Here is a 24,258-nt window from a genome sequence, read left to right on the forward strand (position 1 = left end):
GTTGATTGAGTCAAATTCATTCAAATGCCACCTCCTCCAGGAAGCCTTCTTACCCCTCTTGCCTATGCAGCACTCAGTACTCCCTCTGTGTTACAGTCTTTCTCACTAGGTGGTGAGCTCCTTCAGGGCAGGGACTAGGCCTTTTATATTCACATTTGGATGCCTTGAAGAGGGCTGGGCAAGGTGTCTGGCATTTAGAACCTGCCCAATGAACAGTTTGATGAACGAAAGCATAAAATTCTTTATTGCCCTACTTCAGACTGAGACCTTTTGTGAATCAAATGCCCAAAGAAGGTAATAGTTGGTTTCTCACCAAGGGCCAAAGCCAATAATCAATCTACTATAGGATGGCGAGTCAACAGGTTCTTTTTGTTTTGTTTTGTTTTTTAGTGAATAAACATAACTATTTTATTACTCGATTCTGGGAGGCAGCGCTCAGCAGGAACTGCTCCATATGCCAGTTGGGGTGATAATGGTTTGGAGAACTCAAGAGGGTTTCATTCACATGTCGGAGGCCTGGAGGTGGCAGAACCGGCAAAGTCACATTGCAAAGGGATAGAGCGACAGGTTCTCAATGCACAGCACCAAGGAAGAAACTTGTCATTTTCTTGAAAAGACTACACGTGCAAAATATGAGGGAGGAGAGAAGGTGGCATACAACTGAGTGTTTTCACTACAGACTATTCGTTCAGGAGTTCAGAGAAGACTGAAGATCAATCACAACTCTTAGGGAACTAAACAGAGGAGGCTTCAAGAACAACTCAAACCTCCTCAAGTAGGTAGGATATGACTAGAGACAAAAATAATGCAGGTGAAGGCGGCATCAAAAACTATGGCAGAGTTTGGCTCCTAGAGAAATTGCCAAACATTACCTCCAGGCGGCAGGGGATGGGGGAGGGAGGCACAAAACCCAGGGTCTGTCTTACAATACAGTCTCAGAGAGAGCCCCAGGGAAGCTGGAAAGGATCCCGCTGGCTTCTTGCTCTTTGTAAAATGGATTTGGAGAAATCATGGCACTCTGGACCATTGAGGCCTTTGGGCTGACTCCATAGGAATGCAGACCTGGCATACTTACGTGATCAGTCAGTCTTGAAGGGAGAGTTTCAGAGGAAGCAAAAAGGGACTCTAGGCTCTTTACTTTCTCCTGGACAGTTGTAAATTTATCAGACAAAGTGGATTCCTGATAGCTCCAGCACGAGGTAGACCCTGTTTTATCCTGAAATGTGAAGCTTTCAAGGCAGTCTTTATAGTGACTATCAGATGAAGAAATTGACTCTGTTGTAGAAAAGAGGGTAGTTAGTGTCTGAATCCTTTATATTATTTAAAAACAAAAACAGAAAACCTCACACAACCATATACCTATACCATGCAATCTCCAAAATGTTAGTAACCGAAATAATCACTGATCTGAGACGCAGCTCCTCCAAGTATAAAAAAATGACAGTCTTGCCCTGGCTGGTGTAGCTCAGTGGGAGAGCATCAGCCCTCGCACTGAAGGATCATGGGTTCGATTCCTGTCAAGGGCACCTGGGCAGGTTTGTTCCTGGCCAGGGTCAGGTGTGTGCGGGAGGCAACCAATCTCTCTCTCTCTCACTCACTCACTCTCTCTCTCTCCCTCCTTCCCTTTTATTCTCACTAAAAACAAAATCAATGGAAAAAATATCCTTGGGTGAGGATTATCAACAAAAAATATAAGCAAACAAACAAACAAATAAACAGTCTCCAAACTTAGTCACCAAAATAGAGGGAGAACTAGGACACGAGGATGTTGGTGCTGGCTATCGACAGCTGCAGGGCTCAGAACTATACATGTTTAAGCACAAGGGACTGTTTGAAGTTACAAACTCTAGAGAATGCAATGTATTTGTACTAAATTCAATAGTGCTCAGGGTACAGAGCAGTCTCTGCATTTGCATGTCTCTCCCACTAGAGTAAAAACACCTCCTACAGCTGTTTAATGACCACCAGCACCACCCTTCCCAGCCTCCCATGGGGTTGTCCCTTCAACTCTGGCCCTAAAGAATACCTCTGCGCTGCGAGAAAGCACCTTCCAGGTCTGCTCCCAAGGCTTGGCTTCCAGAGCCAATGGCACAGGGGCTGTCGCTCCCTCCCCCAAAAGCTTGTCCTCCCTTCAAGAGATTACCTGGGCTGAGTGGAGTGCTGACACTAGGAAGCGCATGGTTTATTCTGGGTGTTTTGCATGAGACTTCCTTAAAAGAAGCATCTTGTTCATAGGAGATACTAGACAGGTCTTGAATGTCTGTCAATGATCTAAAAAAATTAAAAGCACACAATAATTGGGAGATGTTTGGAAAAATCTAACAACATATTCCTGAGAGGTACTTTTTAACCCATTGTACGCCATAAGCATCTGTAGATGCACATGGCAGACCTTCCCCACATGCCAAAGCGTGCCTATAAAAAAAAAAACGTTTTCCCTAAGTGGCAGCCCTGACCAAATAGATGCACATGGCAGACCTTCCCCACACGCCAAGCGTGCCTATAAAAAAAAATGTTTTCCCTAAGTGGCAGCCCTGACCAACTTTAAAATCATTTTTGTGAGAACTTTCAGCTGAAAATATTAAAGAACACCCGAACTGTAATATATTTATTTTTATAGTATTCATTGCAAACTAATCTTTTCAGTTAAATTCAAAATATTGTGGCATGTGGGGATGGTTTCCATTTTGGACACATGGTAGTTAACTAGTTAAAGATGCTCTTGCCCTGACTGGTTTGGTTCAGTGGATAGAGCATCGGCCTGCAGACTCAAGGGTCGCAGGTTTGATTCCAGTCAAGGGCATGTACCTTGGTTGCGGGCACATCCCCAGTGGGGGGTATGCAGGAGGCAGCTGATCGATGTTTCTAACTCTCTATCCCTCTCCCTTCCTCTCTGTAAAAAATCAACAAAATATATTTTTTAAAAATAAAGATGCTCCTGACAAAAATCTTTATTTGGCAACAGGCCAGAATTAGAGAATATCTTTGAATATCTTATATATATCTTAAAGAGGATATTGGAGAGTATCTTACAAAGAGATACTAACTTTAAATATATCTCAGCAACTAAAAGTAAACTATGTCCATAGATGAAAGTATATTTTCGTGGGAACCAGATTTAATCCATTTATATAAATAGGTTTATACCTCAAGTAGAAACACATAGTTGTTATTATCACTGTATTTCCTTGATTGCAAGATGCTAGTAATTTAGATCACATCTTCTTGGTGAAAGAAGAAACAGGCTCACAAAAAAATGAGAAGAATGTAGATTCTTACAAACAAGGAAATACTATTTCCCTAAAACGAAAACTTTACATAGTATCCTTAGGCAGCCCTTTGGTGGCCATACATGTCTTTCTCTTTCAGTTCCTTGGGTGACTCCTTTAACGTCTCCTCTTGTTCACCTTCAGGACTGTAAGAGAGAAAGTGAGAAAATTATATGAATGGCCTGTCAGCTGAGTGCACTAAGTTGGTACAAGGGACCAGTGTGAGAAGCAGCAAGAAGGGCACTAGGCTCAGAAGTGGAAAGTGTGGGCTCTGGTCCTGGCTCTGCTACCAGCTAGCCACATGTTCTCAGGCAAGTCTGGGCCCTGCTCTGTGCCTCGGTTTCCTCTTAGAGACTGAATAAATATTCTCTAAGGGTCAGCCCATCTGAAATCAGCTGATGATGTTATAGGACAGTGAGCAAGTTCCAGAGGAAACCAATGGAGCACAGGAACTTTGCTGGAGATGGAGGCTGGAGCAAGGGGCACAGTCATGGGGCCTGACCATGTGAGATAGCTTCCAGGCACAGAGTGACCAGAAAAGAATACTGAAGACAAACTGGACCTATTTCTACTTGAACCAGAATTTAGGATTCAATTTCAATACTTGTTGAACACAAACTATAAGCCAGGATCCACCTAAATCCTTCCATGTTTTCACATTTTTAATCTTTGCAACAATCCTGTGGGGCCAATGGTACAAAGGAAAGAGCATAGACTTTGACTTTGAGTTGTGTCTTTATTAATTCTGTTCACTAAAATATTTGTTCTCCTTCCAAGCACACAGTAGGCCAGTACCACTTTTTGGCCCTAATTTGCATAAATGGCCACATGACCTGTTTTAACCAGTGAAATATAAGTGAAAATGATGTGTGTAACTCTTGGGAAGAAACTTTAAAGGACACTACACAATTCACTGTCCCCTCTTTGCCTCCTCATCAATTAAGGATGCACAGGATGGACCCTATCCTCAGCTTGCATCTCTGATAGAAGGGAACACAGCACAGCACACTCCTGGCTATCCCAGGATGGACAAGGAGCACGAGCAAATGATAAATTTGCATTGTTTTAAGCCACTAAAACCTGGGGATTGTTATGTAGCATAAATCTAGCTTCTCTTGACTGAAATAGCCACTCACCAACTGTTCAACCTTAGAAAAAATACTTAAACTCTCTGAACTTTGCTTTCCTTACTGGCAAAATGGAGATAATAGTGTGTACCTCAGAGGGTTGTTCTATGAATTAAATTTGACAAAACAGAGTACCTGCATATGGTGGCTGCTTAGGAAATACTAGCTATAATTATTATAGATAAGGAAACTAAGGCTCAGAGAGGGGAAAAGCAAAGTGAATGTTACTGTATTAGGCCCTTTACATCTATGCATTTTTTAATTAAACTTTCTTTTGAGATAACTATATTCACATGCAGTTTTAAGAAATACACTTTACCCAGTTTCCCTCAATGGAAACATCTTGCAAATCTACAGAACAATATCACAACCAAGAAATGGACACCAATACAATCAAGACAGGCATTTTCACCACCAATGTTGCCCTTTTATAGCCATGCCTACTTCCCTCCCACTACCCACCTCCTCCCTAACTCCTGGAAACAATTCATTTGTTCTTTATTTCTATAATTTTATCATTTCAAAAATGTTATATAAGTGAAATCATTTAAATAACTTTTGGGGATTGATTTTTCCACTTAGCAGAATTCTCTGGAGATTTATCCAAGTTGTCACATGTATCAATAGTTCATTGTTTTTCCTGGCTGCGTAGCTCAGTTAGCTAGAGCATTGTCCCGCTACACCCAGGTTGTAGGTTTGATCCCCAGTCAGGGCATATACAAGAAACAAAATATTTAAAAATAAATAAATAAATGTTCTTTTTTTTTTTTTTAAGAGAGAGAAGTATTGATATGAGAGCAGAACATTGATCAGCTGCTGCCTACATGCCGCCTACTGGGGATCGAGTCCTCAGCCCAGGCATGTGGCTTGACTGGGAATTGAACCGGCAACCTTTCAGTGCACAGGATGACGCCCAACCTATTGAGCAACACCAGCCAGGGCACTGCTCATTCTTTCTTATTGCTGAAGAGAATTCCATAGTATGGATGTATCACAGCCTGTTAAATTGTCCCCTTGTTAGATAAAATCTGGGTTTCCAGTTTTTGGCAACAAAAAAAGTAGCTATAATTTTCATGTGTGTATTTTTGTGAGCTTAAGTCTTCATTTCTCTGGGATAAATGCCCAGGAGTTATATTATTACTTTTAGTCCCTATGTCAACATTCTCAGTAAAGATTCTTATTTCTGTTTTACAAACAGGGAAATAGAAGAGAGGGCTTGAGAAACCTGACCAAGGTCACACGGACAGAAAGCAGCCAGGATCTGAATCCAGATAATGACTGCCTTTCATGACCACTCACATTCTGAACAAGTCCTACCAAAGCTCATTTGCCAGAGCTAATTTTTAGAACACAGGGCTAGTACATTTTAAGATGAGAATATATAAATACGGGGTGTTATCACCAATTAACTTTACTTCTGTGAGTCTGAGACTGTGAAGAAAATAATAGCACATACCTTTGTATAGGTTGGAATTGAGACCTGGTCAAAACCTCAGCATCCTTTCCAAAGCTTTGTCTCGTTTGGACCTTTCCCTCACCTGAAAGCATACAGCAAATGTATTTTTTACCTGAGTTTTGCCAACCCAGATTATTCCTTTCATTCCCTTCACTTTCCCTGGGTCTTGTTCAGATGAGAAATACTCTGATAAACAGAAGTGCTTCCTAATTGGGTTTGGATTGAGTGCCGCAGAAGGGGTTTTTGTTCCAAAAGTTTGTTTTTCTTGCTCAGAGGGGAGAACTCTGACACTCAGAATACAAGCAAGCCATTTACTGGCCTTCCAATCATAACCTCACAGTTATTTTTGGAGACAAATGTTGTTTTGTCTTTTCAGGAAGGCAAATTGATCTGGTTCCTGTCAACAGACACCAGGGGGCGTTGAAACCAAGAACTGTTTGTTCACTAAAGAGCCCAAATAGGAAAAACCATTAACTGAGCTTTCCCAGAGTGCTAACTGCCTCTTGGCCATCAAAAACCACTTAAGGAGTAGGGCTGGGGTCTCGAGCACTAAGGAGCTCATTCAACTGTCTTCTGTCCTCCCGGATGCTCAGAGATGCTGTGCAGACCTCTGGGCAGACAGGGCCAGTGTCCTTTTTCCTTCCCACCACTGGACTGCTGTGGCTTACAGAGACGGGGGCAGAGCAGCCTGCCCTACTGGCAAATGCTCATGACCCCCCTGCCATCCCTTAGGTCCAGGTAGTCTGGTGGGCAATGGGGAGGCCACAAGAACAACGCCACCGTAAGCAGGTACCAAGGAGCTCTGAAACCCTATCAGTGAAGGCACTGGGGCTCTTCCTGTGACCCTCTTTCAAACACTAGAAAGCATAAATGAATTCCTAATAAGCACAATTCAGAGCAGGAGGGGAATTTAGAGATTTTAGAGTCTGACCATCTCCTTTACTTTATACAAAGGGACAGTGCAACCTCGGGTGAAGTGACTTGCCCAAGGTCATACAGAAAGAAAAAGCATCAGTGGCAGAAGTGGTCTTGGAAGCCAGCATGTGTCCAATTGTTACCCTTGTTTCACTGCCTGGTGTGGAGAGCATATGTATCAGAGCCCGAGCAGAAAAGGGGGAAGAGAGGGCTGAAAGAATGAAACAGTAGACATCAGAGGCTTCTTCATGTACTGCAGACGTCTGGATGGAACTAGCCCAGGTTTTCTGACCTGTCTGCCCCAAACTTCTCTATTCCACTTGACCCTCTTCCAAACATAAGCGAAGTGGCCGTGTGCCGGCCAGGCTCACCCAGAAAGTGATCATGGATAGAGGCTCCTCAAAAAGAAGTGGGTGGCCCAAGACCTAGGTCTGTGGACTTTTAATACTTATTATCCTGAGTATATAACTGTTCATCTAAAACAGGGTGGGGAACCTTTTTTCTGCCAAGGGCTATTTGGATATTTATAACATCATTCACTTAATATAAATTTATGTTGCTATGAAAAAAGCTCCTAGATTTATTGAATTTCTAGTCCACCTGCAGTTGCCCTGGCAGGGCCAGACCAAATGATTTCCAGGGCTTTATACGGCCCACGGGCTGGACGTTCCCCACCCCTGAATTCTATAAGCTTACAGCTTCTTAAAATGCTTCCAGCTTTGATTAGAGCCTGGATCAGGTTAGAGATGGAAGCTGGAGTGTGCAGCAGGAGGAAGAGGAGTTCACAGCCCAAGCCCGCCCTGCCTGGCTGGAGGCAGAGTGTTGAGACATGACTGTGGACAGCTACATGTCTTGGTAGGTGGATAACTCTGGTTTTAAAACAGATGATTACATACCTTAAAAGAGTGAAAGTGTATAATTTTTAAATGTCTGTATCAGAATCAGTGATTCACTTATATCTTGTCTTGTGATCCAAGGTTAACTTGCCATGTAACAGAAAGCAGTTGCTAAGCTATATAGAACCGAAGCCCTCCCAAGGGGAGGATGTTATGCTGCTGACTCTGCACTACTGGCTGTTATTAACTCTTTGCTAAGATGCAAAGCAAGCAAAGGAAAATGACGGTGAAACTCTGCCTTTTAGAGTGGAGAAGGACATAGCAACCAAGTTCTAGTTTTGGTTGTGTCAATAACTAGCTCTGTGGGCTGGGCAAATCCTTCAGGTCAGCTCAGCAAAGATAACTGATCACCTAGTATGTGCCATGAAGAAGCCTTAAATCTAGTGAAAGACTAGAGGGAAAAAAGAAACAACAACTTCAACACATGCCATAAGAACTCAAGGGGAGGTATAGATAACATGTGGATGTCTTGAGGCAGGTGAGGGGCAAGAGGTTCAGTCTAATGAAGGGAAATCACTGAGCCTAGGTTTTCTAATTTGTAAAATGGAAAGCCTGGAGACATTATCTCTAAGGACCGCTCCAACTCCAAACATCCGTGTTTCGACACAAAGTGAAGGCAAGTGATTCTCAAAGGAATCTGCCCTAATGGCTATTACCAGAGACTTGACATTGAGCAAATGCCTCTTGCATTCCTTCGAAGTCCTCTTCTATGGGACTTGAGGTCTACAAAAGAAAGAAAGGAGGCTCAGTGGAGGCAGACATATCATCAAAAGGTTGAGAATTTCCAGATGTCCTTAAACATGGAAAATCTTCGTAAGATTCCTGCATATTTTATAGAAAAAGAATAAGCCTGCTTTGCAGACACTAAGTACTTATTTGTACTCTATGTTCCTCCTCAACAAGGCCTCCCCCCACCTTCCATTGTAACGTGACTTTCCCTTCATCATTATACACTCCTCACCCCAACTTTCCAACAAAGATGTTCTGATTCCTGGGAGCTTTATCAGAAGAGCCAAAGAGCTGAAAAAATGGCCCAGACTGCAAAGCTATTCCATGGGATAAGAAGTCAGAACACTGGTTCCTTTGAAGGGAGGCAGTGATGGGGAGGAGGCACAAAGTGGGTCTTTTCCGGAACCAATAATGTTCTGTTTCTTGATCTGGGTGCTGGTTACATGTATGTATTCACTTTGTGAAAGTTCATGACTGAACACTTGAGATCGGTGTACTTTTTCTATGTTATACTTTTTATATATGTATATACTCTGTATATATACATATGTATTCTATCTTTTTATTAAAGATTTTCAGCCCCAGCTGGTTTGGCTCAATGGATAGAGCATCAGCCTATGGACTGAAGGGTCCCAGGTTCGATTCTGATCAAGGGCACATGCCCGGGTTGTGGGCTCGATCCCCAGTGGGGGGCATGCAGGAGGCAGCCGATCAATGATCTCTTTCATCATTGATGTTTCTATCTCTCTCTCTCCCTCTCCCTTCCTCTCTGAAATCAATAAAAATTTATTTTTTAAAAAAGATTTTCATACTGTCCCAGTCTGCTCACAGTAAAATCAAGAATGTTTAAAGGATTAATAATGGAAACTGCTCAGAGTTTTCAGAAGCGCAGACAAGTGGAAGTAATGCTTTTTGATGCATCACTGAATTCTTGTCAGTCAAATGCTGTGACTGACATGGACGATCTTCTCTTTCCTCTGCCCCACCTTCCATGCTGGTAAAAGGTCTAACAAGGGTGGCAGATTAGTGAGGAGCTGAGGTAGAAATTGTATAAGTAGATCCAATGAGTTTCATTTTATAAAAGAAAATACTCTGTACAAATAGGTTCTTGCTAAAGCTAGATTCCCGAGAAAACCTAGTGTGCTGGACAGATTCACATTCACTGAGGGACCCTTGCTCTAATTCTGGCTCTCCCACCACCAAGCCCAGTAGGCCAGGGCTAATTCCCCACATCTCCGATCACCAGTTCTTCTTTACAGAAAAATAATAGCAGATCCTTTTTCTGCCCCCAGAAAGGATATGTGAATTAGGTAAGATAAAGTGCTTTGAAAAAAGTACATGGTGCTATATAAATAAATGCAGGGACCATGCATTTGGGAGAAAATACATTTGACCTTCATTCTCAAAAGTCTTATTTTTCAGACTTTTTTTCAAAGTGCATGAAAATACTGATTAAGTTGACATTATATACTTTAATATGTAAGCTATTTTTCCCCAATAGAAATAATTTAAAAGGAATAAGGCACCCCACTGGCATGGCTTAGTGGTTGAGCCTCGACCTATGAACCCAGAGATCACAGTTCGATTCCCAGTCAAGGGCACATGCCTGGGTTATGGGCTCAATCCCCAGTAGGGGGCATGCAGGAGGTAGCCAATCAATGATCTTCTCACATCATTGATGTTACTCTCTCTCTCCCCCTCTCCCTTCCTCTCTGAAATCAATTTTTAAAAATTTTTTTTAGCCTTAACCAGTTTGGCTCAGCAGATAGAGCATCGGCCTGCGTCCCCAGTAGGGGGCATGCAGGAGGTAGCCAATCAATGATCTTCTCTCATCATTGATGTTATTCTCTCTCTCCCCCTCTCCAAAATCAATTTTTAAAATTTTTTTTAAAGGAATAAGGCGATGGAGAAAGCTGAAATGTGCCTTACTCTGAACTGTAAATTCTTACCTCTAGAGCTAAGTTTTCTTGAGCCGTTGGGGAGTAAGAATACTCATTGTCTGGTGTTAAAAATTCATTTCTTATGTCCTCCGAAGACTCCGGTGAACCAATTGATGGCCAGGACTGATCCTATTGGTAATGTAGGACATTGCTTTTAAGTTGGTGCTCGTGGTAAAGAACACCAACTTAAAGGCAATGTCCTACAGTGGGATGCAGTGTGAATAACAGGGCATCTAACATTACCCGGCAGTTAGGGTGACCCTCTTTGAGCTGGCCCTTCCTGCCTGCTTGCACTCCTGCCTCTGCCCACCTTCCCCACCGCGAGCTGTGAACAGAAGGACCATCCTCAGTCTCAGTGTCCTCACCTGCACAATGAAGGGGAAAAGGGCTGGGCAACCTTTCTGCTCCAAAATTCTCAGAAAGAAGAAAGGCCCTGGACACCTCAAGCTGAGGACTGAATTTAAGTACCCTGATCCTCGCTCATAGCCGCAGTCTATATGCTGGCATAATCCTCCAGATGAGAAGGCTGAGACTGCTCGGAACCGGGGAGTCCCTCGGGTGTTGTTACAGTTTAAAGGCAAGGGGAGGATCATAATTTTTAAAATAGCAATGCAACCTCAATAATGAAAGCAAAAAAAAAAATTAATATTATTTTTTGTTAATCCCACCCAAGGATATTTTTTTCTGGGTGTTGTTACAGTTTAAAGGCAAGGGGAGGATCGTGATTTTTAAAATAGCAATGCAACCTCAATAGTGAAAGCAAAAAAAAAATTTTTTTAATTATTTTTTGTTAATCCCACCCAAGGATATTTTTTTCATTAATTTTTAGAGATTAGAACCAGGACTTCTTGGTTCATGGGTCAATGTTCAACCACTGAGCCACACGGGCCAAGCCCCAAAATTAAACATTTTAACATAACAGTTATTTCTTCAGCATCTCTGCTCCACCCCTTCCCTTTCTGCTCATTTCTCTACGTTCAGGCCCTGATCCCCCCATGGCAGGCAACTGGCTCCTTTCCTCACCTTCAATCATTCCTTTGCAGAGGTTTTGTGGTTTATTTCCTTGGACAATGCTTTTGCCACATGTTTCCTCTTCCTGGGCACTTAGTAGCTGCTCTCCTATCCCTCAGATCAAATTGAAACTTCTCAGGCAAGCCTGGCCTCCCATGCCTTCCCCACTTCCCTGACAGACCTGCTTCTCTAGCCAAGCCAGTCTGCTTAATACAGCATGTCCTTCTGGCCGGCATGTGATAGAAGGAATAAATTATCCTGTGAGTGGTTTATGTGCAGTGTTAAAATACTGTAGTAAGTTCTTTGAAAGACCTAAAATGTTATCACAATTGTATTTTTATAATGTTTCATTCTCGATTGCTATTTATATTCTTTAAGTGATTCTGGCCCCATGTCAATGATGATAAAAAATTTTGGTTTCTTAGTCTGGCTGGACTGTGGCCCAATTGCAGGCTTCAAGGATGTGTTAAGCCCCTGAAGCAAAGCTGTAACCTCAATGCAAATGCTAGGAAATGACTGAACCCCACAGGTCCTGCTGAGGCGCAGTTGTCAGGCATGAACATATTCCTTCCACTGAGTTGAGAGCTGAATCTGGGTCTTAGAGGACATCCAGGTGAAGGTGCTCTCATCATAATCCTGTTCTTGCTTGTCCTTCTCCAATCTGGCCTCAGTCACCTGCTGGGCCACCAGCTTTGGTATCTAACCCACGCTGTATTTCCAAGTTGGTCCTGTCCACCCAACTAGATGGGAAGCTCTAGAGCCAGCGCTGAACCTGACGCTTGTCTGAGTTCCCCCCAAGCTCCAAGAGACACAATGCTTTGAGTTGAACTGACTCAAAAAGTAAAGGGCAGGGAGGTAAAGACTTCATTCACGTCAGAGACATGAGGGCACATACTCCAACAAGAAAGTACTACTTCAGATATTATTTCCATGTCATAATACATAGCAACACCTCATTTCTACTTTATTAGGTCCTTGGATTCAACCTGGCTCTCTGGAACATATTACTTACGTTGCAAGATTTCTCAGTGACCACAGACGCTTCAGAACGTGCTTGAAAGACTTCACTATGCTCTGGCTCCTCACTTTTTCTGGGGGACGGGTGACTGATACCTAATGATTATGACACAACCAAGGCCATAGTCATTCTGAGGTATTCAGATGGCATGAAAGGGCAAAGGGAAGTGTGAGAGAAGAGATGCATGCATATTCTGCTCAGCATGGCCACGTGGTCAGGTTCAGTCTAGAGCTGGGGTGGGGAACCTTGTTTCTGCCAAGGGCCATTTGGATATTTATAACATCATTCGTGGGCATACAAAATTATCAACTTAAAAATTAACCTGCTATATTTGGTTAAACATTTAATTAACTCACCCTCTAATGCAGGGGTCCTCAAACTACGGCCCGCTGGCCACATGCAAATACAAATACTGTATTTGTTCCTGTTTTGTTTTTTTACTTCAAAATAAGATATGTGCAGTGTGCATAGGAATTTGTTCATAGTTTTTTTTTAAACTATAGTCCAGCCCTCCAACGGTCTGAGGGACAGTGAACTGGCCCCCTGTTTAAAAAGTTTGAGGACCCCTGCTAATGCCTTGGGCAGAGCCAGACCAAATGATTTCATGAACCTTATATGGCCCATGGACCAGACATTCCCTACCTCTGGTCTAGAGAGTGGAGACTGTTAGCATAGCCTGGCCCCAACATGCATTCCTGAATCATCCACCCAGTCAAAAATGGGGCTTGACAAACTCTAAAAAGTACCAAAAAAACCAAAACAAAACAATAAAAAACCCGTAAGCCAATAGATTTTCTTCCTAAAATAGATGATCATTTTAGATGTTCCTTTGACTTGTAAACAACTGTGAAATAACATCCTATGCCTTGATTACAAGCAAATTACCAGGTGGAAATACACAGCCTGCAGTTTTAACGTAGAAATCTATAAAGTGACGAGAGCCAAAAGTTCCTCTGGCATAGACTCTCTGAGAGCCAGTGGAATTTTTCCAGCTTAAAGTGCAATACAAAGAAATGGGCAGTAGGAAGGGCTGTCCACCACTGCCCTCAGGTAGGAAAGGTTCAATTCCTTGCTAGGTTACACCCAGCCCCAGGTTCAGTGCATGGGGATTATTTTACTGCATTTGAAAAAATGGGTCTGCTCCAGCAGTAGAAAAACTCAAGAATCTCCGGATTTCTTTACCTGTGGGAGGAACAGTGGGATCAAAAGAGTATGTTGCTTTCCCCTCGAATGCAGGGTTCCCAGGCAGTTGGGAAGGAGAGGACCAAGCAAAGGAAACATTCCAGGAGGTTTTCTTAGCTTTGAGAGCTGATTATGTGATCGAGTTCGCCTACCCCAATTCCTCCAACTGAACTTACTGGGGAAGCTTCCAGGCTGTCTGCCACGCTGGTCGTCCTCACGGTCACCACTGTCGGTTTTGTCACGCTTGCCATTCCCTCCTGGCGCATTTTCCCTGGAATACTCTACAACGCGCCGCCAAGTCACATTCTCAGCGTCCCTAATGGGAGGCTGCAGCAAGGGATCAGGCTCGTTTTCAGCCTCAGCCTCATTCTCTAAAGTCGAACTACTCTGAGGATGCCAAGGAGGTACAGCCAGCTGTCCAGCAGCTGCTTTCTCCGCCATTTTTTTAACCTCCACTGGATACAAAAGAAAGTCGTTATTTAAAACAGCACCATGGACATTGGAAACAAAAGCTTTTGATTCTTAAAGAGCTATATAATACTTTTATAGCTCATATTCTCACAAAAATATGCCTTTTTAGAATTGCATCACCTGTAGCTTACCCTGTTTTGCTTGAAGAGGGGAGAGAATTGATGACAGAGTGAAGACAGGGCAAAAGAATGTTAGTTACAGCCCTTGTTACTGAATTCCAGGCAGCAGAAAACTTGTAGATGGACCTTCTTGCTCTGAAGATGTCACAAGAAAATGACACCTAAAGCCCCCAGTCTGTAGAGATTCCACAGGATTCTGTTTGAGTTTGTCTAGGCTTTCTAGGCCATGATGAGTTCATATTTTGGGGGTGTGCATATATGTGTGTGTTTTCATTCCAAATGTTCTATACTTTTGCTAATGTACTTAGCATTAGTGTTTTTTTTTTTAAAAAAAAGCATAAACATCATGCCTAGCTGGTTTGACTCAGTGGTAAGAGCATCAGCCTGCGGACTGAAGGGTCCTAAGTTCAATTCCGGTCAAGGGCACATGCCTGGGTTTCGGGCTCAATCTCCAGTGACGGGGGAGTGGGGATGGGGGTGCAGGAGGCAGCTGATCAATGACTCTCTCTCATCATTGATGTTTCTATCTCTTTCTCCTTCTCCCTTCCTCTCTGATATCAATAAAAATATTTTTTAAAAGGCATGAACATCGTATCCTTTTAAGCTTACAAGATAAAACTGACACAAAAGGATAATGCCCACAGGATATGTGAAAGTGACACTGCAGGGTTTCTAAGTTAATAACGGTGCGTCTCAAATACCCATATTGTATATGTTTACTACACTTGTTATGTAATTTACATCTGAATATAATAGAAACATTTCTTATATGGTCTAGAAGTGAAAAAAAGCATTTCTCTTCTGCAGTTAGTAATCAGAAAGGCTTTGCTTTTAAAATGGAACAATCTAACGGAAGAAAAGAATGTGGGAGGACAGTGCAGTATAGGCTGTGTACTTAAGAGATAACAACCAGGTTAGAAATATACTTTAAACTTCATTATGTCCAACAGAACCCATGACTTTATACTCACTTTTCCATTTTAAGTGTCCCTTTCCAACATCTTCATTATTTCTTGACTTTGTATTATATATTTCAGAAGACACAGATTCCATGTTGATCCTAAATTGTATAGGTTTTTTGAAGGGGGAGGGGAGCAGGGTGGACACAAACACATCAGTTTGCTCAAGTTCTTGACACCAACGATCTTAGCCCACCAGCCCACCCAGAGGACTGAACCATTCCTGGGGTTGCACTGACTCCTTCTTGCCACCAGAGGGCGCCAGACTCCTCAACATTAAGCTAGCAAGACTCCTTACCTGGCAGAACCCTGAACAGGGGTGGCTGTCACTGGTGGTCCCTTTGGGTGGTTTGACATGGTGAAGAGTGAACTATTCAGCTGTGCCACTTTGGCTTGGGCACTGGACTCTCCAGGCTGTCCCTGGCTAAGACATGAAAGGACTGGGTCAGATGGTCTCTTGGTTCTTTTTAATTTCCAAATTCAGATTTCAAGATAAAAGTGCTCTTGGGAGATTTTCAGAAGTAGAAGAAACCAATTAAAATACAGTTTCACCAGACAGAATCCTGGTCCTTAGGCTGTTGCAGAGCCCCCTCTTCCCCTCAATGCCACAGAACACAAGTGATGGCTCAGTAACTGCTCCTGCCCTTCGATCAGAATTCTCTGGTTAACAGCCCCACCTACATATCAGTGAGAGTACAATAACTAACCTTTGTAAAGATAGACTTAAGGCACCAGGGATCTTAAAGACATTCCGAGATCGTAAGCCTAGTTTCATTGAGTTCTAGACCCTGACCTGCCACTGGCTGTCTGACTTTCACAAACTTCACTCTCTCTGGGCCAAGCAAGGTTTCCTCATCTGCAAAACAAGGGAGTCTCTTTTCCTCTCAATATCCCCTGATAGTGTATTTTTTTATTGTCCATTACACTAACTCTAAAAAATGTATGTGATCTGTGCATGCATATGAATCCCGCCATCCAGAATGCCCTCTTCTCCCACTGCACCAGGCAGCAGAGAGACTGTTGGCATTGGAAAGGTCAGAGCTGATCAGCTTCTTTAAAGAGCAATTTGGTGCTCTAACCGGTGTGGCTCAGTGGATAGAGCGTTGGCCTGCGGACTGAAGGGTCCTGGGTTCAATTTCGGTCAAGGGCATGTACCTGGGTTGCGGGCACATCCCCAGTAGGGGGCGTGCAGGAGGCAGCTGATCGATGTTTCTAACTCTCTATCCCTCTCCCTTCCTCTCTGTAAAAAATCAATAAAATATATTTTTTTAAAAATAAAATAAAAAATAAAGAGCAATTTGGCAACAGCTGTCAAGAATGTTTAAGACATTCAAACCCTTGACCGTGCTTCTGGGAATCTATCAAGAACCTGACCCGAAATCTAGAAAAAGCTTTACTGACAAGTCATTATGGTCCTATTCATAACAGAAAAAGTAATGAAACAACCCAAAATTCAACAACGGGGGAAATCCAACAATTTCAAAGTAAGTTTACATTACAAGGGTGTTTTTAATAATGTTCTAATGTAAAGTGAAATATCAGGGTGAATACCATTATAATTAAAATTATATAATCAGGATATAATCAAAATACATGCATGTATTATAAAGTTGTACACCTGAAATCTATATTGTTAATCAATGTTACTTTTAAAATATATTTTTATTGATTTCAGAAAGGAAGGGAAAAGGAGAGAGAGAGAGAAACATCAATGATGAGAGAGAATCATTGATCGGCTGCCTTCTGCACACCCCTACTGGGGATCAAGCCCACAACCTGGGCATGTGCCCTTGGCTGAAATCGAACCTGGGACCCTTCAGTCCTCAGGCTGATGCTCTATCCACTGAGCAAAACCAGCTGGGTGGGGCTCAATGTTACCTTAACAAATTTAATTTTTTTGAAAATATACACATGTGCCCTAACTGGTTTGACTCAGTGGATAGAGTGTAGGCCTGTGGACCAAAGGGTCCTGGGTTCGATTCCGGTCAAGGGCATGTACCTTGGTTGCAGGCACATCCTCAGTAGGAGGTGTGCAGGAGGCAGCTGATCGATGTTTCTCTCTCATCAATGTTTCTAACTCTCTATTCCTCTCCTTCCTCTCTGTAAAAAAATCAATAAAATAAGGGTAAAAAGAAAATATATACATGTATATAATTTTTGTTTTTTAAATGTATACAAAAAAGACTAGGTGGACTGGTAGCAAAATGTTAAGCTTTGGTCTGTTTTTTGTTCTTTTGGAGAAAGAGGGTGGAGCTGAGCAGGGAAGGCCACAACCCTAGTTTAGCTTTGTTATCTAATGGCTATACTGGAACCCCATCTGCCTCTATCAATGACATGAGTGCTAAACCTTCTGATGTCAGGGAGGTGGTTTTTCAATAATTCCCTTCTTTGCCTCAGCTGATTTTGCTCAGTGGTTAGAGCATCAGCCCATGGACTGAAGGGTCTTGGGTTTGATTCCGGTCAAGGACACACACCTTAGTTGCAGGCTTGAGCCCCAGCTGTGGGCGTGTGCAGGAGGCAACCAATAGATGTGTCTATCTCACATCGATGTTTCTGTCTCTCCCCCTCCCTTCCACTCTCTCTCAAAATCAATGGAAAAATATCCCCAGGTGAGGATTAACAAATAACAATAATTCTTCCCTTCCTAAAGATAAAATATACTAAATTAAAGTGTCTGGTTTTCTTTGATTTTCCCTTACTGTACATATTTACCAACATGGAAGGCGCAGCAGACATTGTCATTAGTCTCAGTCACCACTGAGGGAGAGAATAAAAAATCTTTCTTCGAGTACTAATTTCAAAGCTGTAGATAAATGCTGTCATTTAACCACAGAAAAGGAAAACTAAAATTGACATACTAGTCTATCTTGAAAACCATCTAATGCTCCTTTAATAATTCCCCTCCCCAACCATAAAATTATTTTCGTTGCTACTTCATAACTGTAATTTTGCTACTGTTATGAATCATAATGTAAATATCTGATATGCAGGATGTATTTTCATTGTTACAAATTGAACATAATTAAAGCATAGTGATTAATCACAAAAACAATATGTAATTAAAAAAAAATAATTCCCCTGATGCAAAATAAATTAGCTTTGCCTAAGTTCTTAAAAACCCAGGGTACACATGTGCTCTTCTTCCAGTGATTTGTGCTGACTCGACTTCATTTAACTGATCCGGCTGGAAATCAGAGGTTGCAGGGTAACAATGAGAGTGTTCGACGCCCTCTGTCTGCCCTCCGGTCAGTGACACTCATTTTGAACCGAACAGTTTGATTTCTGGAGCACTGGCAAAGGGAAGGCCTGCCATTTCTTATAAGAAAAAGCATCGGGCAGCTTTGGAAAGGCAAGGTGCTTTGCTTTTGCCAGCTGATGAGCTCTGATTCCCCGACCAGGTGCTTTACCTTTGCTGTCTCCTACAAGTTCCCATTACACTGCTCTTTTTGCTCACTGAACAGAGGGAACCTGCCAGATCTGTTTCCGTGTCACTAATCTTCGTCACTCACAGACTCTTTGTCGCTAGACGTATGAAGATCATTAAGTGACCTCAGAGTCACAGGGGAGTCTAAAGGCTTGGGATACAAAGGACAATAGCACGGTAACCCACCTGCAAGTACTGTCTCTGGCTCCTTGAGTGGGCTGGAATTGTTCAGGCTTGGGGATACAAAGGACAATAGCATGGTAACCCACCTGCAAGTATTTTGGTTTCTGTTTCCTTCCGAACTGTCTCTGGCTCCTTGAGTGGGCTGGAATTGTTCACCTGGGCTCTGTTCTCCAGGGCCACAAAGAGTCAGCAGATTGAAAAGAAGTAAACATGTGTCAGTGTTTTGATGAAGGAATTCTCCTCTTTATTCTCCATTCTGTTTTTAAAACTATTCTTGCTAAATGTGTAAAAATAACCAGATCTACCAAGATAATTTCCCTTTGCATGTTTCACATGTACTACATCATCTCTTCACATCTCTTTACATAGAAATCTTGGCCCTCAGCAACCCAACCCAGACAGGGCACAAATGAAGAATGAGCAGAAAAACAGACATTAAAGATCCAACAACTCTCCCCTCTATTATATTAAGGCAGCAGGCTTTGGGGCAGGGACTGAATGATTAAGCAATTTCAAATGGGGATTAATACTTGCCCAAGATACCATAATTAGTAAGTTGAATCATGTAAAATGGTCAATGCTTGATTATTTTGATCTATAAAACAGCAATTTCATGTGGTTCAACAGAAAAGGACATGAGCTTTGTATTGGGTTTGGAATGGAAGGTGAAGAGTAAGTACCTTGGCATTCCATCCTGGAGGCCTTATTTCCCAAAGCTAAGAGGAGCCCCCCCAGAGCTGAGGACCTCCCTATGAATTGGCTGTATGTATGTCCATCCTGGCATATGGGTTAGGGGCAATGTTGAACCCGGCTCCAGGTCCTGCTCAGATGCCCTACCTTCCACTTCTTAGCTTTACCTGATGGCTTTTTTCTGATGAATCCCCAGTGCTTTCTTCAGAGACTTGAATGAAAGCAGTAAAAGGTTTCCAGTCACAGCTACTTCTTCCCCTGGACCTTCTGCCAAAATGTTCCCCTTGAAAGTCTCTCACTGTTCTTGGAAACCTTGCTAGGGTCGGGCAATTGCCACCCGCATCTGGCCTCTGGCTTGGCAAGACAGGAGGAATATAAACGGAAGATGGGGGGCCCACCGCCGCAGGCAAGTGAGAGAGGTTAGGAAACATTCTTGAAGAAGCCCACAGAGACATGCACTCCTCCTGCTCCTTCAGCCTCCTCTCATACTCGTTGAATTTCTGCTTGATTTTCTCATTATTCTGGTTCGCCATTGCCTGTGCGATCTTTACATCTAGTATACACTTACTGATGTACATGTCGGTCTTGGACCACTTGCTCACCTTGCACTTGGCTTCTCTGGCTGGCTTAGGTGGGCTGGGGGAACTAAGTGAACCATTTTGCTGGTCCCAGTCCTCAAAGGAGACCTCTGTGTCAGCTTCCGAAGAGCTCTCACTCTTTTCACAAAAGCAGCATGCCTCTCTCTCCATCTTTTCCAACTCCTCTTCCAGGGACGTCAGCTCACCTCCCTGGTTTTGGCTGGCCCCCTCCAGAGATAAACCAACTCCTGGGGGCTCTTTCTCTTTGTCACCTTCCGTGTCCAGGCAGCGGGAGTAGATTTCGTTCATTTCGAAGCTGCAAAGGCTTGACGGCCCTGAGCTGGGGCTCCTGGCCACAAAGCAAGCAGGAGGAGCAGCATCTTGCCTCTGAGCCTCCTTGGCCATCAGACTGGGATCCGGGACCTGAGGATCTGGTGTGGCCTTCTCGCTGGGATTCCTTGGTGAATGGAGCTGACTGCCTGTTGAAAGGAGCAGTAACATGCAAACGGTTGAGTGATCACATGCAGCAGCTAAGCGCCTTGGTGGTTGCTCGAGTGACATGAGAAAGCAGAAAGCAGCTTTCTGTTTTCCCACTCCCTTCCCAGGTGTGGAAGACTACCAGACACACTCACAGCGGGGCAAAGGGTGTTTCTAACTAAGAGAAAGTTCCCATTTTGACATGGGCTGAGGTAGAAAATCTGGGAGGGACCAAACCCTGGGGGAAATGTTCTAAGCTTAAGGTGCAGTGTGCTCAAAACATGCATAACTGCCTGGCCAGTGTGGTTCAGTGGTTGAGCATCATCCTATGAACCAGGAGGTCATGGTTCAATTCCCAGTCAAGGCACATGCTCAGGTTGCGAGCTTGATCCCCACTGGAGGGGCAGCTGATTGATGATTGATTCCTCTTTCATCATTGATGTTTCTATCTCTCTCCCTCTCCCTTCCTATCGGAAATCAATAAAAATATATATATTTTAAAAACATGCATAACTGGACACTTCCACTTAGGCTCCGTGGTTGTGGTTCAGGAGCTCACACCTGGGATTGTCATTCCAGTTTTGCTCTTGAGTCCAGCAAGTTCCCAGAGCCACATATATACCCTCTGAATCCCCCTTTGTTAGTCATATGTGGCCTGAAACAGTTATACAAGAATCCTTTGATAAAAGCAAAAGCAAAGTAGATTATAAGGGCAAGACACAAAGGGATTAGCAACAAAAGGACCAGCAGAAATCTCTGATAAGAAGACTAAGGTGATACTCTCAGAGGAACTCATTGTTTTCAAAATGAACCTGATAATCTGAAGCACTTCTTCCTGATTATCTCTGACCTTTTTTTAAGATCAGAATTCAAGATAGATAGTTTAGATATTTACTTGGTACTAATCAGGAAATACATGTTATTTATATTTAAAATGTACTTAGTTATATTTAATGACCTCATTCCTGAGTTCCTTTTTCATTAACATAGCTTTCATTTCTATTACTGCAGCAGTTTAATCATGTAAATAAACAGAAGGTTGGTTCCAGTAGACACTATTACTAAATCAGTACTTAAACATCCTTGGGCCTCTGCCTCTTTGAATTTGAGTACAATATATTTTACTGTGAGACTGTACAGTGAAAAGAAAGGAGTTTCTGGAGATGATAAGGACTTAAAATATAAAGTTATAATTACTGCTTAACACAAATGAGCAACTTATCTACAAAAGCAGTAATTACTATTTATTGCTTTGAAGAATATAGCAAAGACAGGGAAATAAAGGAAATTTCTTTGGAATAAAATGGAGCACCTCTTACATAAAAGTCTAATGTATATTATAAAATTCTAATCTTGTTGCATTCCTTCTATTCCTACAGAATGTATTATTCAGTTTAAAAAGAAAACATGCATGCCCGGCCGGTGTGGCTCAGTGGATTGATGGAGCATCATCTTATGCACTAAGAGGTTGATGGTTCCATTCCATGTCAGGGCACATGCCTGGATTTTGGGTTTGATCTCCAGTAGGGGGTGTGCAGGACGTAGCCAATCGATGTTTCGCTCTCACTGATGTTTCTCTCTCTCTCTCTCTCTCATCAATAAAAACATATTTTAAAAAACATGCATAACTGTCAGGACATGCAAATTACAGGCCCCTGACTCTGCTCTCATTGATGTTTCTCTCTCTCTTTCTCATCAATAAAAACGTATTTTAAAAAACATGCGTAACTGTCAGGACATGCAAATTACAGGCCCCTGACTCTTAAGGACTAAACTCACAGACTTCTTTACACACAAAAGAGTTCAAATATTCATGTCAGTTAAAGTTATGCTCTTGGTGAGCATTTGATAAAAGTAGACACTGCCTAAGACTCCACTGTATCATGGGAACAATAAGACCTCAATAAGTAACACCAAGACTGACCAGCCATCACCCCTGGTTGATGGTGTACAGCTCGCAGAGAACAGGACAGAGGAGCCAAAGCAGTGAGAGCTTGGAGAACCACTCTGGAGGCCTCTGTCCCTGTCCAGAGAGAGTCAGAGAGAGCGGTCACGTGGATTGGGTTCCAGCTCTGGAATCTTGGGTAACGAGCTCTGGAATCTGGAGTGAGCCACGACCTCTCTGACCCTTGCTTTTCTCATTTTTCTCATTTGGAATGTGAGCGCATTAAGGATGACTGCAAGGCGCTTTCCAGCTCTGAATTCAAGGTTTAGAAATGAACTAAAAAGCAAAATATTAGAAGAAACACCAAAATATTAACAAATTATTTCTAAGTGGCAGAATTAAAATGCTAAGTAATTTTATTCTTTGTACTATCTCCATTTTTTATAAGGAGCAGATAATAGTTTTAAATTAAGAAATCATCGTTTTTATTTGTGAAGCAATTAGATAAATTCCTAAGGATAATCATGCTAGAAATTACCTGGTTGCTACTGCTTAGTTCTGGATCCAACCAAGGTGTATATGGAGGTCAAAATTTTTAATTTAATAATTTCAAGGATCTTGATTTTTCTCTCCTAAGGCACCCATCTTTTCCCAGTGTGAGTGACATGTACAGTTTGGAGGAATTGATTAGTTGCAACCTGTGACTCTCAGAACACAGTCATGCCAAACCTGTGGGGTAAGGCCATACCCGCTTCCTTCAGCTCTTTTATTTCCAAGTCAGGGTTCTCTTTCAGATGTTCTGAAGTCAGTCCTAGATAGACACCGACATCAGGATGGCCTTCATATCTCTGCACCCTGGGGCTCTCAGTTGGCTGAGTTCTCTGGGCTCCAATCAATTCCTGTGACAAGGGAAAAATTATCAAGGACATTTGCAATCATCTGCATGTCACTGGTGTTTCTGAAACAGATCTAGGTATCAAATAAACTCCCTCTTACTCCTGTTGAGTAGACTGACTATATTCCCAATTAGCTAATTCATTGTTATTATTATTTTATTTTTTTAATCCTCTAAAAATTCATTGACTTTTAGAGAGTGGAAGGGAGGGAAGGCAGGGGGACATAGAGAAACATCGATGTGAGACACACATCAATTGGTTGCCTCCTGCGTGTGCCCCGACCATGGCCACGGATTAAACCTGCAACTGAGGTACGTGCCCTAGACCAGGAATCGAATCTGAGACCTTTTAGTCTGCATGCCAATGTTCTAACTAGTGAGCAGAACCGGCCAGGGCCATTGTTATTATTATAAAAGTAACAACAGCAGCTGCCATTCACTGAATCTCACTCTGTGCCCCAACTACGTATGGACCCTCCCCAGCTTCCCTCCATCAATTCCTTGCTACCCTCACACAGAATAGGTGTAATAAAATGAGGATTTCCAAAAATTCTTACCACATGGCCTCTAGCTTCTTCTTGGTTTCTAACTCCATACTCTCCTGAGATGAGCAAGCAGAAATACACTCCTAACAGCTTCAGATCTTACCTTTAGGTCATTCTTCAGGATATACTGGATATCTTGAAGGTTCAGAGTTCGGTCTTTCTGTCTGACCTGGATGCCTGACTTAACAATATCATAGTAAGGTTTTGGAAGCCTGAAGTCAGCTTCCAAATAATTTCCCACGACTATGGCTCTTTTAATAACTGAGCCATCTAAGCCATCCCAGGGTATGTTATCTGTTAAGGAAAGAGTCAGGAGTAACATTAAGAAATCAGGTGATATGGGGTGTCCTTGGTCAAGTCACTCAACCCCTTTAAACATTAATTTCTGTAGGAAAACGACTTGAAAGTCCAATCACAAATGAGAGACCACTTTCCCCATTTACCAGGGGAATCCCTGCTGTAGAAACAGGAAAAGGTAGTCACAGAGTC

The 24,258-nt window shown here is 42.6% G+C and overlaps 1 protein-coding gene across 1 annotated transcript in view; it reads right to left on the bottom strand.

Moving 5' to 3' along the window:
- The window catches only part of TEX14 (testis expressed 14), a 64,523-nt gene that overhangs the window by 14,045 nt on the left and 26,220 nt on the right, over positions 1-24,258 (bottom strand). Inside the window, exons 12-26 of the mRNA XM_014529892.1 lie at positions 23,873-24,063; positions 23,078-23,228; positions 22,369-22,467; positions 19,557-20,446; positions 18,786-18,862; positions 15,391-15,516; positions 15,105-15,193; positions 13,720-13,998; positions 12,356-12,456; positions 10,342-10,461; positions 8,320-8,386; positions 5,853-5,934; positions 3,353-3,415; positions 2,144-2,271; positions 1,076-1,275 (exon numbers count right to left, since the gene is read on the bottom strand). Of these exons, the coding sequence (XP_014385378.1) occupies positions 1,076-1,275; positions 2,144-2,271; positions 3,353-3,415; positions 5,853-5,934; positions 8,320-8,386; positions 10,342-10,461; positions 12,356-12,456; positions 13,720-13,998; positions 15,105-15,193; positions 15,391-15,516; positions 18,786-18,862; positions 19,557-20,446; positions 22,369-22,467; positions 23,078-23,228; positions 23,873-24,063 (2,663 nt within the window). The remainder of the gene's footprint in view (positions 1-1,075; positions 1,276-2,143; positions 2,272-3,352; positions 3,416-5,852; positions 5,935-8,319; positions 8,387-10,341; positions 10,462-12,355; positions 12,457-13,719; positions 13,999-15,104; positions 15,194-15,390; positions 15,517-18,785; positions 18,863-19,556; positions 20,447-22,368; positions 22,468-23,077; positions 23,229-23,872; positions 24,064-24,258) is intronic.

Source organism: Myotis brandtii, unplaced genomic scaffold (assembly GCF_000412655.1).
Source record: "Myotis brandtii unplaced genomic scaffold, ASM41265v1 scaffold1170, whole genome shotgun sequence".
NCBI lineage: Eukaryota > Metazoa > Chordata > Mammalia > Chiroptera > Vespertilionidae > Myotis > Myotis brandtii.